Raw genomic sequence first — 12,814 nt, forward strand, 5'->3', positions numbered from 1 at the left:
GCCTTCACTCTGTGATCAGATTTGCACGTTGGCGTCTCCGCGTTTCTGAGAAACATGAGCTTTCATTCCATCCCCCCGTTTTTTTCCGTCCTCTGTGTGCATGCACACCTCTGCCAATCTACCAGAAAGCCCGGCTGCAACCACAGATGGGGAAGACAGGACCTACCCTGCAAGAGCGTCATCAAACTTCGCCTCCACACTTAACTCAATCTGGGCCCGTGTAGCTGCAGCATGGCTAGGCTGGCAGCCAGATCCGCCCCCATATCTGCGATTGTCACACCACAACACCAGCAGCACAGCACAACACGCTTCTTCATTGTGACAGATTTAGACAGCACTCAGCGTTCTCACCACCTGTCAGTTCGACATGTTCCGCCACGTCGCCGGACCGAAAAGCGCCTTTAAACTAATAAATGCTGCTTGTCCTGTAACTGCCTTGCCTTTGGGGTGAAATACACACATGTGTATTAACTCTGTGCCATTCGCACAGATGGGCAGACATTATAAAGTTTCACTCACTCAGGCTGGTTCACCGAAAGGTCTGACAGGCTATAGATTATATACAAATGAGGCAGTTACAAAGAACGGACACATTATGTGGAGATGATTTCCAGCAGCAGCACAAAAATATCACATATTTCTCATGGCCCAAATGCATATGTTTGTGGATGAACACTGTCCCAGAAAATAGCAGTAAATCTTTAGAACATTAGGAAGATTAAATATAACTATGTGGTTAAAGTTCATTTTAAAATGCTAGCAAGTGTGTAAGAGGAGGGCAGATTTATTTGCATAATCACACACTCACCAACCAGGCGTGAGAAAGAGACGGCGAGCACACCTCATGACTGAACTTCATTACAAGTTATTTGTGGTATTGAAAAAAAAGACATCTGTATCCTATGGTGTACTTCTACTATGAGAAATATTCAGCGAGAAGCTAGGGCAGACCTGAGACCTCAGGCTTGTAATAGCATACCCATAAATTACCACAAGACAAGGGCACTCTCTGAGGAGCCCCAGATGCAGAGTTTTGCTAAAATTACAGCTCGTTTATCAACTCCTTTATTTTCAAACTTTCCTTTTGAACAGGAATCCCTCTATAGGTGCTATAGGCACGACTTCCCTTAAGCCTTTTCCCTATAGCTCTCCAGGAGCTCTCCACCTGCAAAGTGTATCATTTCTTTACATATTTGGTATTATTTTTTTGTCAAGACTACAGTAAATGAAGATGTTTGCATTTACATAGCACCTTCCCAAACTTACTAACCATCATTTACTCATTTAAAAACTTTTGGAGTTATCGTATCAATTTTTTGCAGAATAGAGACAGATTTTTCATGTGCCCGCTATAGCTAGTGAAGCAGCTGTTCACAGGGAATTAATTATTTTTGGCTTAGCATTGTGGGCATGTCTATATTGTAGACAAAGTGTGTATAGACGCTTCCCCCAGCCTATTGTCCTGCCATACGCAGTGGGGAAAGGCTGCAAACAGCGCACTGCCACTGACAGGGGTTCCTGCAGAGTCTGTTGTTTATCTGCGACCTGATTCCAATCATTGTTTTTGGATGAGCAGAAGTGTGTTTCTTTTCTTCCAAGAAGCAGATATCTGGAGCATGAAGCTGCATATCTCAAGTGGGGTGAACCGTGCTCTTCAGATGAGACGGCGTACTGGGTCGTCTGGCTGGCTGAGCCGGGATGATGAGTTTGGATTAATGCTTTAAGGCATGTATATTTGTGGATGTTTACAAATCTCAGTTCTGCAGGACGCACAGTATCTCTTTTCACAATGACTTGAAATTGCATTTATGTGGCAGCCATATTACAGCAGAAGATTGGGAGGCCCAATTAGCAGAGCTTTCATCGCATCAGCTTGAGTGAGCCGAAAGGAGCACTGCTGCTGAGAGTAATCATGCCATCACTAGTCATCCTGTCAGCCCGTCCTGAGTGCAACATCTGTAGCATGTCTGCCTCTGACAGGACCACAGCTGAAGTGTGAATTACTGGGAAAGAGAAAGAGAGCTTCCAAATTAGATCAGCCAAGCACATGGGCGTACAGGTAAACAGATCCTTCTTGCGGAACTGATACTCATTAAGTCCCTGTGTTAACATCTCGCAAGGGGTAATTGCACGTGGTACTTAAGTCTAAATGGACAGTTATATGACAATCCATCACAATCACTCTTGGGTTTGTAATCCCTCCCCTCTCTGGTGCTCTCTCTCGTGCCTACAGTAACAGCTAAAAGTGAAGTTCATCTTTTGAAAATGGTCTCTTTGACAAATTTAATGCAGAATTTTGATCAGTTTATTTATTGGCATAAAGCATTTTTAAAATAAATGAAAAAAAATAAACATTTCTGTTTTCACTAGTCCTTACCTGAATGGAGACATCGCTGTAGGACCCTCCTATGACCCCAGAGATAGCCAGAGGGACATCATCATGGATGGCGTAGGAGCCATCAGGGCACGTGTACTCACTGTCATCCACTTTGGTGAGGGAGGCCCTGACAAACTCTAGGGATTGCTCCAGAGCATAGGTGTCCTTAGAGCATGTGTCCAGTATGTGAGCTCCCAGTCTGAGCCCATGAAGGATGTGTTCATCCTTGTTGATTTCGTCTAATGCCAGGAGCATGGCTTCCAGTCTCTGGATCCCTCTCTGTGCATTGATCTTTCCACAGTCCTCTGCACCCTCGCCCTTCTGGTGCACAGGGAACAGGCCACCGATCATCAAATCTCCCTCCAGTGTGATCTCTTTCTTGGTGTCAGTGTTGTAACCCACCACAGGCAAACCCTGGGGAGCCTGGGCAAAGAGAGACACACATAAGCACAGCAGGCTGAGGTTGGACAGCCAGAGGGGTCGGGGTTGAGGGCGCACCCCCAACACAGGGGCTTTCCCCAATGACATATCCCTGGGCAAAAAAAGTCACCGTCCCGCCTGCGATTTCTGGTCAGCGTCCGGTCGGCTTTTGAATACGGCAGCACTGAGGAAAAGAAGGTGCAGCAGCAGCCCCGCCAGATCTCAAAGCTCCACTGTTTTTATTCTGACGGAGGCCATTTACAGCATCATTGCCATCCTCCGCGTCCTCTTCTTCAGAGTGTTTGTAGATTACAGCCTACAGATCAAACAGAGAAATTCAGTCACAGCTTTTGAGCTGAAGTACAATGATCCCTTTGTCTCACAGACTGTGCGTCTGCCAGGGACAGACTCAGCCCTTGGAAATATTTGACATCTACACATTAGTAAATATTTGTGTCCTTTGATTCTTATTGATGATAGCTGTGACAGGCAAGACAGTGAAAACAAAAACTCTCCATTTGTTAACTGTCACCACACGCGCTGCCACACAGCTGGAGTGAGTTCGCTACCTTAGACAAATTTTTTTCCAGTTTGTTTTACAGTTTTCATGAAGACCAATGTTTCTCTTATCCAGAGTTATATGACATGTCTAGCTTTGAAATAGCCAGCTTATAAAGCAGCTTAAGGACAGGGTTCACCATTAGATCAGAGTTCACTGAGAATAACAAAAACATCCCCGTAATGGCTTTCGCATGTTTTCGGGCAGCATACAGTTAATCTCTCATTGTCAAGGGCCTCATTTAGTGAGCGTGTACGCTACACTTTTGATTCTGCTTTTCTATTCTCCCTCCATTTCATCCCCTCTATCTTTGTGACCTCACATTGCTTTTCTTCCAAGGCAGATGATTGTACAACTCTTTTATAATCACATGTGCACATGCTCCTGTACACCGAAAGTCGAGAGAGATAACAAATCGTGTCCCGAAGGAACATTTTGTCAAATCACATTAAATGCTCACGGAGTCTTACAAAGACAATATTTATGCACAACAAAAGAAAAATACGCGCAAAAATAAAACGAGATGGATTTGAGGACTCTGTTTTGAGCAAGCAAATTGATTTTGTTGCCAACAAATTGAATTAGTGGGATTTTATCTAGAGATACATGAATATACTTCAGTCTTCACTCACTGTTTTGGAACATGATTTATTTTCATGGGTTTGATGAAACGCAAAATTAATGTGGGAAATTCTTAGAAAATGAAAAGACATTTTTGTAAGGCCAATGTGAACAAGACAAACAGTGCACTGGGTGCAGATGTTCAGCAAAAGTGCACCAAAGCTGCCATTTGGGTGTTAAATCACAGCCAGTTACACTGTGTTTATTTAAAGCACTTGTTCTCTAACGATGGGTCAGACACCCTTTTGTTTTTAGGGCACACAGTGTGTTATGTTTAAATTTTAAATATAAAAAATAAAAAGAATTCTCATTTGTGTAATCATTACAAACATATAACACAGTATATAAAATGTTATGGTATGATGCTGTTGTCATTGGAAAATAATAGTTCTCAGCTTCATGCACATTACTATATATAGTCATAACTAATCATTATTATGTGTATTAAAACCAAGTATAATTCCATTGTTAATACATATATGCCTTCTAAAAACCTGTTTTTAACTATAAATTTAACATTCGTTAACTGGTATAATTGGACAGCCTTACTGAGGAAGGTGTGCTAAAGGTCACTCCTCACTCACAAAGCACACTGAGTCTTCTGCAGTCAGTCTTGTGTGATATGATGTGATATCCATCTATCCATCCATTCTCTTCTGCTTATCCAATTCAGGGTCGCGAGGGGGCTGGAGCCTATCCCACCTGCCGTAAGGCAAGAGGCGGAGTATACCCTGGACAGTTTGCCAGTCTGTCACACGGCTAAATGATGTGATATCATGGACATTAAATATAAGATTGAGTATAAGTTCAGAAACTTATTCTTACATAATAATATGATTGTTTAGTGTTCTCCTCATGGTGGTTTTTACAAACGTGAGCATTAGTCAATGTGAGCGTGGCATAGTTGCTGGTTCTGGTTCCTTTGTGACTTTTGAAATTATCAAAGTATACACTCACCAGACATTTTATTAGGTACATCTTTCTAGTACTAGATTGGACCATGTTTTGCCTTCTGAACTGGCTAAATTCTTCATACAGATTCAGACATCATCAGCAACAACACTCTGGTGTTTAAATGATGCTCACTTGGTAATATGGGGCCTGAAGTGTACCAAGAAATAACCGTTGATGCAAGGCACGATGGAGCTATGCTTGCATGTTGTTTACACCAAATATCTGAGCCTACCGTCTGATTGTCGCACCAGAAATCAAGATTTATCAAACCACTGTTCTATTATCCAGTTTTGGTGAGCTTCAGTTTCCTGTTCATAGCTGAGAAGAGCGACACCCAGCTCTTCTGCTGCTGTAGCCTATCTACTTCCTATCTTCTGCGTACCTTGGTTGTAAGCAGAGATGATTGTGTGGGAAAATCCTAGCAGATCATTCCTAGCATATTTGGCACCAATAACCACACCACATTAAAATCACCTTCCTTCCCCATTCTGATGCTCGGTTTGAACTTCAGCAGGGCATCTTGACAATGTCTACATGCCTAAGTACAATGAGTTGCTGCCATGTGATTAGCTGATTAGATATTTGCATTAAATTGGAGTTGAACAGGTGTACCAAATAAAGTGTCTGGTGAGCATAGTGTCACTGACTAAGCGAATTCTTTTCTTTTTCTTGACATTTGAGCGATTAGTTATCTCTAAATGTTATCCTCAGCTCTGTAGAACTTTGTCTGTTTCTCTTTGAAAGCTATAAATTCATTAATGACACACTATGGATGGATCCAATAAAGGTCCACAGCAATAACAATTATGCATAATGACATCTGTTCTGCCGCTGATGGAAAACCTTACCAGCGCAACTAATGTCCAGTGACTGTGCATGTATCAGTGTTCGATGTGTGGTGAACTGCAGGAGAGCAAATGGGGCTTATAAATGTGCGCCCAGCTCCACAGTGACAGCAAAACAGAGCCAGGCGTACTTGTGGCTATATAGATCTGCTGAAAAGATTGTGCATGCATATTTCTGCTCTCTGTGCATACACAGCCTTTTAGTTGTTCATCTACGTAGAGTTTTATGCGCCTGTTCCCTGGTGTCAGTTCCCACAAATCCCAGAGGCTTAATTAAGCAGCGTGTTGAGTGTGGGACAAGTTTATCGGAGTAAATTATTGAGCTAGAATGATCTGCCTCAAATCCATTGTCTCACCAAGTCAAGTAGGCTGACAAGCAGTAATTATCTGTATTGATGAGAGATTATGAAAACAGAGCAGGGGGATATTAATGCGCATATGTCTTCAAATCCATTTAAAAATACTGACTTACCTATTAAAACAACATAAAGCTCTCAATGGGATCAGGCTGCAGACCACGTTCTTTGGGGTTTTTCTCTGTTTCTCTGTCTACACTCTCTCTTTTTTTCTGTCTTTTTCTCTGTTGTTTCCATGGAAACTTGCCAGTAGATGGAGAGGGTGAAGGGAAAGTGGAAGACAGACCAGGACAAGTGGGCCAGTCTGATCATGCGTGGTGCCTGGTCTTATGGGAGAACTGGGAAGCCTGCACTGTTCACTGACCAAACTTATCAAATTCCTGCCAGAGCGTTTCATGTTTTGCCTTCTAAACAGCAGCCCACCCTCAACCGCGACTGAAATAAAACAGCAGAAAGACGCAGCTAACACCGCTATTGTTTTAATATGTTATCTTTGACAGATTCTTAGTTGTTTAAAAATGGTTTGATGAAGAATTATCGCCTAGGAGATGCTTCTGGTGTATGCGCGACATACTTTACTGGGAAACAAGATGTGACATGTAGCGTTACACTTCAGGAACCATCAGTGAAACCTAAAAGGTCCTTTTTCTTCCGCACAAAATAATTGTGTAGGTGTCAGACTTTCCATTTGCTCCCTCAGCAGCTTGTCAACAAGTGAAACTCCAGTGCAATCGCCTGCGCTACTTGCCGCACGTACAAAGGCAACCACAACAAGCGAAGGAATATGACTCTGTACAATAAGAACATTCTAATGTTTGAAGAGTGTATTCCGGATTAAGTGTAGCTCTCTGCCACATTAAAACACCGATGCACAAGTTTTCATCGAATGTCTGAGATGTAAGCTGACTAAATGTATTTACTGGAGATTCTGCAGGGGGGAAAAATTGTCTGCCATGGCTCTGGCAAAGCACTTAAGCGCATAGTCTCAAGGGAGAAGGGTGACAAAAGGATTTCTGACAGACACATTGTCAGTCTCTTTTCTGAGCCTGCATTCCCACTGGGAGCTTGCGTGTTACCAGTGGACTCCAATTCTCTGTTCAGAACACTCCGGTGTGCAACCTATCATGGTAGCAGACAGACAGACTCCTGTTGGAAAACCAATCTTTTAAAAATTCCAGTATGTCCATGTGGAATACAAGTTGGGATTCCCGATCCCATCAAAATGCTGTTATTTTAGGGCGAAATAAATTAGGAAAATTCTATGTGAAATTGACAGTCAAAGGAAAGGTTTGACATTATACAGCAAATATGAAGTTCGTTATCTGTTCATATACTTTTAGTTTCCTCAAATTAATAAGATTTTCACAGTTAAGCTTTGCAGTTTGTTGTATTGTAGATCAGTGTGGTGCCATTCCAAACTGCTGTGTGTATACTTAAATGACAGACGCTAAGAGCGATATTTACACTTTAGATGTAATACCCCACCCAGGATTCTGTCTACATGTTAACTTCAAAGACAAACTGTTCCTCTCATTTTTTCCTCTCCCCTCCTATCCAGCCATCTACGTTTCTGTCTCCACCAGATGGTCTTTTTAATTCTGAAGTGTAAAGCCTGCCAGCCTCTTACACACTTCAAACCAGACTGTGCGAAGGAATTGGTTAGGGGTGTGTGTGTGTGTGTGTGGGGGGGGGGGGGGGGGGGGGGGGGGGTAGCCAATGGGGGCTGCAGAAAATACAACAAAAGATAGCAGATGTGAGAGGCAGGGAAAAAAAGCGGAGGGAAATAAAGAGGGGGGGCTAGGTTTGAGGAAGATGGTATCCAGAGTGATTTTTTTTTTATGACACTCATTTGCCCCAGGAGTGCAGCATTAATATGGTAATATCCCCCGCAGGCAACAGAAAGTGTTGAAGACTGGAGGTCATTTTCTGTACATGCTGCCATGAGTCTGGATGAGCAGGTTGGAGATCCCCAGTGGAATGACTTGGAGTCTTGCTAAGAGGAAGCACAGGAAATGGAAGTCAGGCTTCCCTAAAATCACATTTCCTGCTGACAAAGAGAGTGGTCCTGGGCTGGGGGTGGGACGGGCCGAGCTGGAGGTGGTCTGTAAATGGGAAAGAGGGCTCAAGAGTGCAAAACATATACATGCACATATTGCCAATCATAGATGGAAGATCAGGCTGGAAGAACCTGAAATTCTATATCAGCTTCTTAATATTCTATTGCTTATTGTCAAGGAAACTCTTATGGCCCAAACCCAATCTGACATTACTTAACTCTTTAGCTTCACGGTGTTCCAGGATGTCTGGAGGGGCGTTAATCTCGAGTGCATCATTTTGCTGCCAGATGAATGGATGAATATTATTCTGTCATTTCAAATTTCCCTCTGAAATTGCACCACTGACACCACACAGTGCCCAGGTTGCCTTTAGGCATCACTGACGCGTCCTGTAGTGTAACACTAAATGTCGTATCTTATTTCCCAGTACAATGTGTTGCTTTTGCAACCAGAAGCTTTTCTAAGGCAATCATTCTTCACCAAACAATTTTTTGATGAATTATTTTAAGTATAAAAGCTGGAAAAATGCAGGCACATCCATTCCAAAACAGGGATGGAACTGGTGGGCTGAAATAAATCAGGCAACAGAAACAAAAGGGAAAAAAGCTAACCGCTTGGATACTGTGGGCCTCCACTTTTACCTGCAGATTGATTCCTTCAGTTTTTCTCAGTCTGCAAATGGAAAACCTCTGTGTATGCTTCCTGTTTTGTTTTCAGCAGCTTGCTTTGTCTTTCGCACTTGACTTCGCCTCCTCTTCATCCTCTTTCTACCTGCAAAGGGGGAATCCCTCGCATGTGTTGAATGGTTCTTTGACTCCCAGCAGCCTCGTCCTGCTTCCATCATCAAACATTCATCCACTCCCTTGTCTCTCAGAGATCATTACTGCCAGGTTTATGGCTGGTCCGAGCACGGTGATAGATGTGCGGCGCTTGGTGTTGTTTCAGAGATTTGCGTTTTTTACAAACACAACAGATCGATGTCTGTTTTCCAGCAACTGGACTGGAGACTGGTGCTACTGGGGGAATTTTAAGTTTTAATCATTATTTTACATGAAATATGACAAAATGAGAAGTCACATTTAGCAATTTTGGGATCTTATGTAACTACAAATCCAGATCCCACAGCAGGATTGCTTTTAAAAACCTGCTCCAATTTTTCTCAGTTAGCTTTTTCTTCAACTATATGAAAGTGTTATTGTATTCAGGCTAGGTTGCAAGATTAAGCAGTGGTTTATTTCAGAGGGTTATTATGTTTCCTTCTTGGTTCCTTGTTTTACTAATAAATCCTGAACGTGAACCTCAACATTTTATTTGGCTTGATTTAGCAACTCTTTCAAGCTTAAACTGAAATGGTAATCCAAGTTTTTTTTTTTTTTTTAATGATTAGGACTAAATAATTACTCAATTATTCAGCATTCAGAGTTTCCTGTTTCTCAGTGTAGTATCATGCAATGAAATTGTCAGTAGCCTGGTAACAAAACAGAAAATTAACAACTTTCATCACACTTTGATTCAAATACAGCTTCGTGATTGGTGCTTCGTACATGTCATCTTATTTTAGTCAACTAAGCACCACCCAATTCAAGCTGGCAAGAAGAATGCAAAGGCAACAGTCACAAATCAACCCCTAAATCATTTTGGTACAATGATTTGGGGGTTTGTTCATCAAGTCCCATTTTTAAAAGCTTTGACTTGAGCATTTTGGTCATCACTATCTTGGTTTTTGAAAAGGAAGGAGTGTATTTGAAATCAAGGATACTGAACAAAACTGCTCTATTAGCTGTCCACACTTTACATAATGAACACAAAGTTTAGTATTAAAAAGGCATCAAACTAGTGATTGAAACCATGAACTTATTGTGAGACTTTTTTCAGAGGTCATAAATCAAGTGGCAAACTAGTGAACAGCTGTTTTCGCATACACTTTTATACAATCAGTCATTTTGGACATTACATGCACATCTAAGGTACTTCTGCCTTGACTTTAGACTCCGAAGCTTAATCCATATTTTATGTACACTCTGTGACAGGAATGATGAAATCCTTTATGTGAAACAACCAACACAGGCCCAAGGACTCAGGCGCACTAGACTAAAAGTAGGATGGCAACTTTTTTGCAACTCATAAAAACTTTTAGTTACCGGGTGATCACACTGAATTCTTTTGCATTCAGCGGCTGATTGCAAGTAGTTGCATTGACCAGCTCGTCACTAAGAGATCAACTGTTCAACATCCTCAACTTCTGGGAATCTATTGTCATGAAAAGGTGATTGTGCAGGTCATCAATTATTAACAGCAGTCTGTCTTCTGGTGTGGTTCCTGCAAATTTCAAACATGCAGTAGTGCAGCTACTGTTTAATAAACCTGGCCTTGATCACACAATTTTAGCGAACTATAGGCCTGTTTCCAAGCTGCCTTTACTTTCCAAGGTTTTAGAGAAAATAGTTTTTAGTCAACTGAAAGATTTTCTAGATGATAATGGCATCTCTGAGGTTTCTCAGTCAGGTTTTAAAACCCTTCATAGCACAGATCTGCATTATTAAGGGTTTTTAATGACATCCTTCTGGCATTTGATTCTGGTAACCATGTTGTCCTTGTCCTGCTTGACCTAACTGCTGCTTTTGACACCGTAGACCACAATATTCTAATTTCTCGATTAAGTAATGTAGTAGATATTGGTGGCACTGCACTTAATTGGTTGAAGTCTTATTTGTCAGATCGAACTTTCTCTGTCAGCCTTCTCGGTTCCGAATCATCTTCTGCTCCTCTGTCATGCGGCGTCCCACAGGTCTCAATTTTAGGGCCACTACTGTTTTTACTGTATTTACTGCCTCTGGGTTCTATCCTTAGAAGGCATGGGGTCGCATTTCAAATTTAGTTGCCACTGAAGCAGAAGGATGGCATCTCCATAAAACCTCTCCTGCCTAGATGACATTAAAGCTTGGTTGGCTCTGAACTTTTTAAATTTTAATGAAAAGAAAACAGAGTTGTTGGTGTTTGGACCCAGTGGTCCCTGTGAGTCCTCCTCTGTAGATTTGGGACCCATGAAAGTTTATTTTAAACCTGTTGTTACTGATCTTGGTTTTAAGTTGGACAGTGATTTTAGATTGGACAACCAAATCAGAGCAGTGGTGAAGTCCAGTTTTTATCATTTAAGGCGACTGGCAAGAGTAAAATCTTTTCTTTCGAGGCAGCACCTTGAAGTAGTGATCCATGCTTTTATTTCTTCCCGCCTGGACTACTGTAATGCACTTTATGTGGGGGTCAGTCAGTCATTGCTCTCACGTCTGCAGCTGATTCAAAATGCTGCTGCACGACTCCTAACAGGAACTCGTAAAAGAGAGCATATAACCCCTGTCCTGGCCTCACTGCACTGGCTGCCTGTGTCTTTTAGAGTTCATTTTAAAATTCTTGTGTTTGTTTTTAAATGCTTTCACAGTCTTGCCCTCTCTGAGTTTCTTCATCTCCACACACCCTGTCGGTCTCTCAGGTCAGCTGACCAGCTGCTCCTGGAGGTACCGAGATCCAGGTGGGGACAGGGCCTTCTCTATCATGGCTCCAAAATTATGGAATAATTTGCCCTTGCACGTTAGAGAGGCCCCTTCACTGTCCACTTTTAAATCACGTCTTAAAACCTACTTTTATTCTTTGGCTTTTAACCTCAGTGAGACTTAGTTTTCCGTTGACATGAAATTAGTTATTTAATTAATTATTTTATTTTTTTCTTTCTTTTATTTGGCTTTTATTTATATCTTATGTAATTTTATTTTATGGTTCCAATGTACAGCACTTTGTGTCCGCTGTGGTTGTTTTAAAGTGCTTTATAAATAAAGGTGATTGATTGATTGATTGATTGATTGATTGATTGATTGATTGATTGATTGATTGATTGATTGATTGATTGATTGATTGATTGATTGGTTGGTTGGTTGATCTGGTGGGAGACTGTCGCCAGACAATCACAGTGCAACTTGGACCGACTGTCAGACTGGTTGCCAAAATCTACAAATAGCTGTCATCTAATTTATTAACATAGATTACCAACAACTGGTCCCGCGGAGCTGCTGCTTTACATTAAGTTACTAAAAGCAAATGAAGGTTGGCTGTTTTAATTAACATTAACACTGGGTCTGCAAACACTAATCAGCCATAATGTTAGGACATGCTTTCATCAGCAGAAACCAGGTGTCACCACTTGACGCTTTAAGACACTTTCTTTTTATAGTAAATGTGCAGTATTAGAAGCAGAGCAAGGTCATTGGGCTGACCCCTTTCCACACTGACGTTTTTCCCACAGACACATACAGAGGTCTCTCTTAGACCACAGCAGAAACCAGACTCCTATTGCTTAATCCTCAAATACAAAGTATAATCCTGTTCAAGCAGAAGTCAGAATTTATTTTAGCACGAGTTGGAAGTAAAAGGACTGAACAGCTGTTCATTATGACTCACAATGGAAATTATTGGTGCAGCTGACCTAGGACTCACCTAGGAACCTCTCACATATGCCCAGCATCACTCCAGCAGTCACTTTTAATCTGAGTCACGCGCATCATTAATTACCTGGAAGCTCCTGTATGCTTTCACTGGAATCCATGTTTAAATATTTCTACTTCATCAGAAAT

At 41.7% G+C, this 12,814-nt stretch overlaps 1 protein-coding gene and 1 long non-coding RNA gene across 2 annotated transcripts in view; one reads left to right on the forward strand and one right to left on the reverse strand.

The window, feature by feature from the left end:
• The window catches only part of LOC309706017, a 52,369-nt gene that overhangs the window by 20,107 nt on the left and 19,448 nt on the right, over nt 1-12,814 (forward strand). The window lies entirely within an intron of this gene.
• The window catches only part of grm2a (glutamate receptor, metabotropic 2a), a 33,852-nt gene that overhangs the window by 18,324 nt on the left and 2,714 nt on the right, over nt 1-12,814 (reverse strand). Inside the window, exon 2 of the mRNA XM_082532191.1 lies at nt 2,378-3,113. Within this exon, the coding sequence (XP_082388317.1) occupies nt 2,378-2,905 (528 nt within the window). The 5' untranslated portion in view covers nt 2,906-3,113. The remainder of the gene's footprint in view (nt 1-2,377; nt 3,114-12,814) is intronic.

This window comes from Aulonocara stuartgranti (genome assembly GCF_965226115.1).
Source record: "Aulonocara stuartgranti genome assembly, chromosome: 5".
Lineage (NCBI taxonomy): Eukaryota > Metazoa > Chordata > Actinopteri > Cichliformes > Cichlidae > Aulonocara > Aulonocara stuartgranti.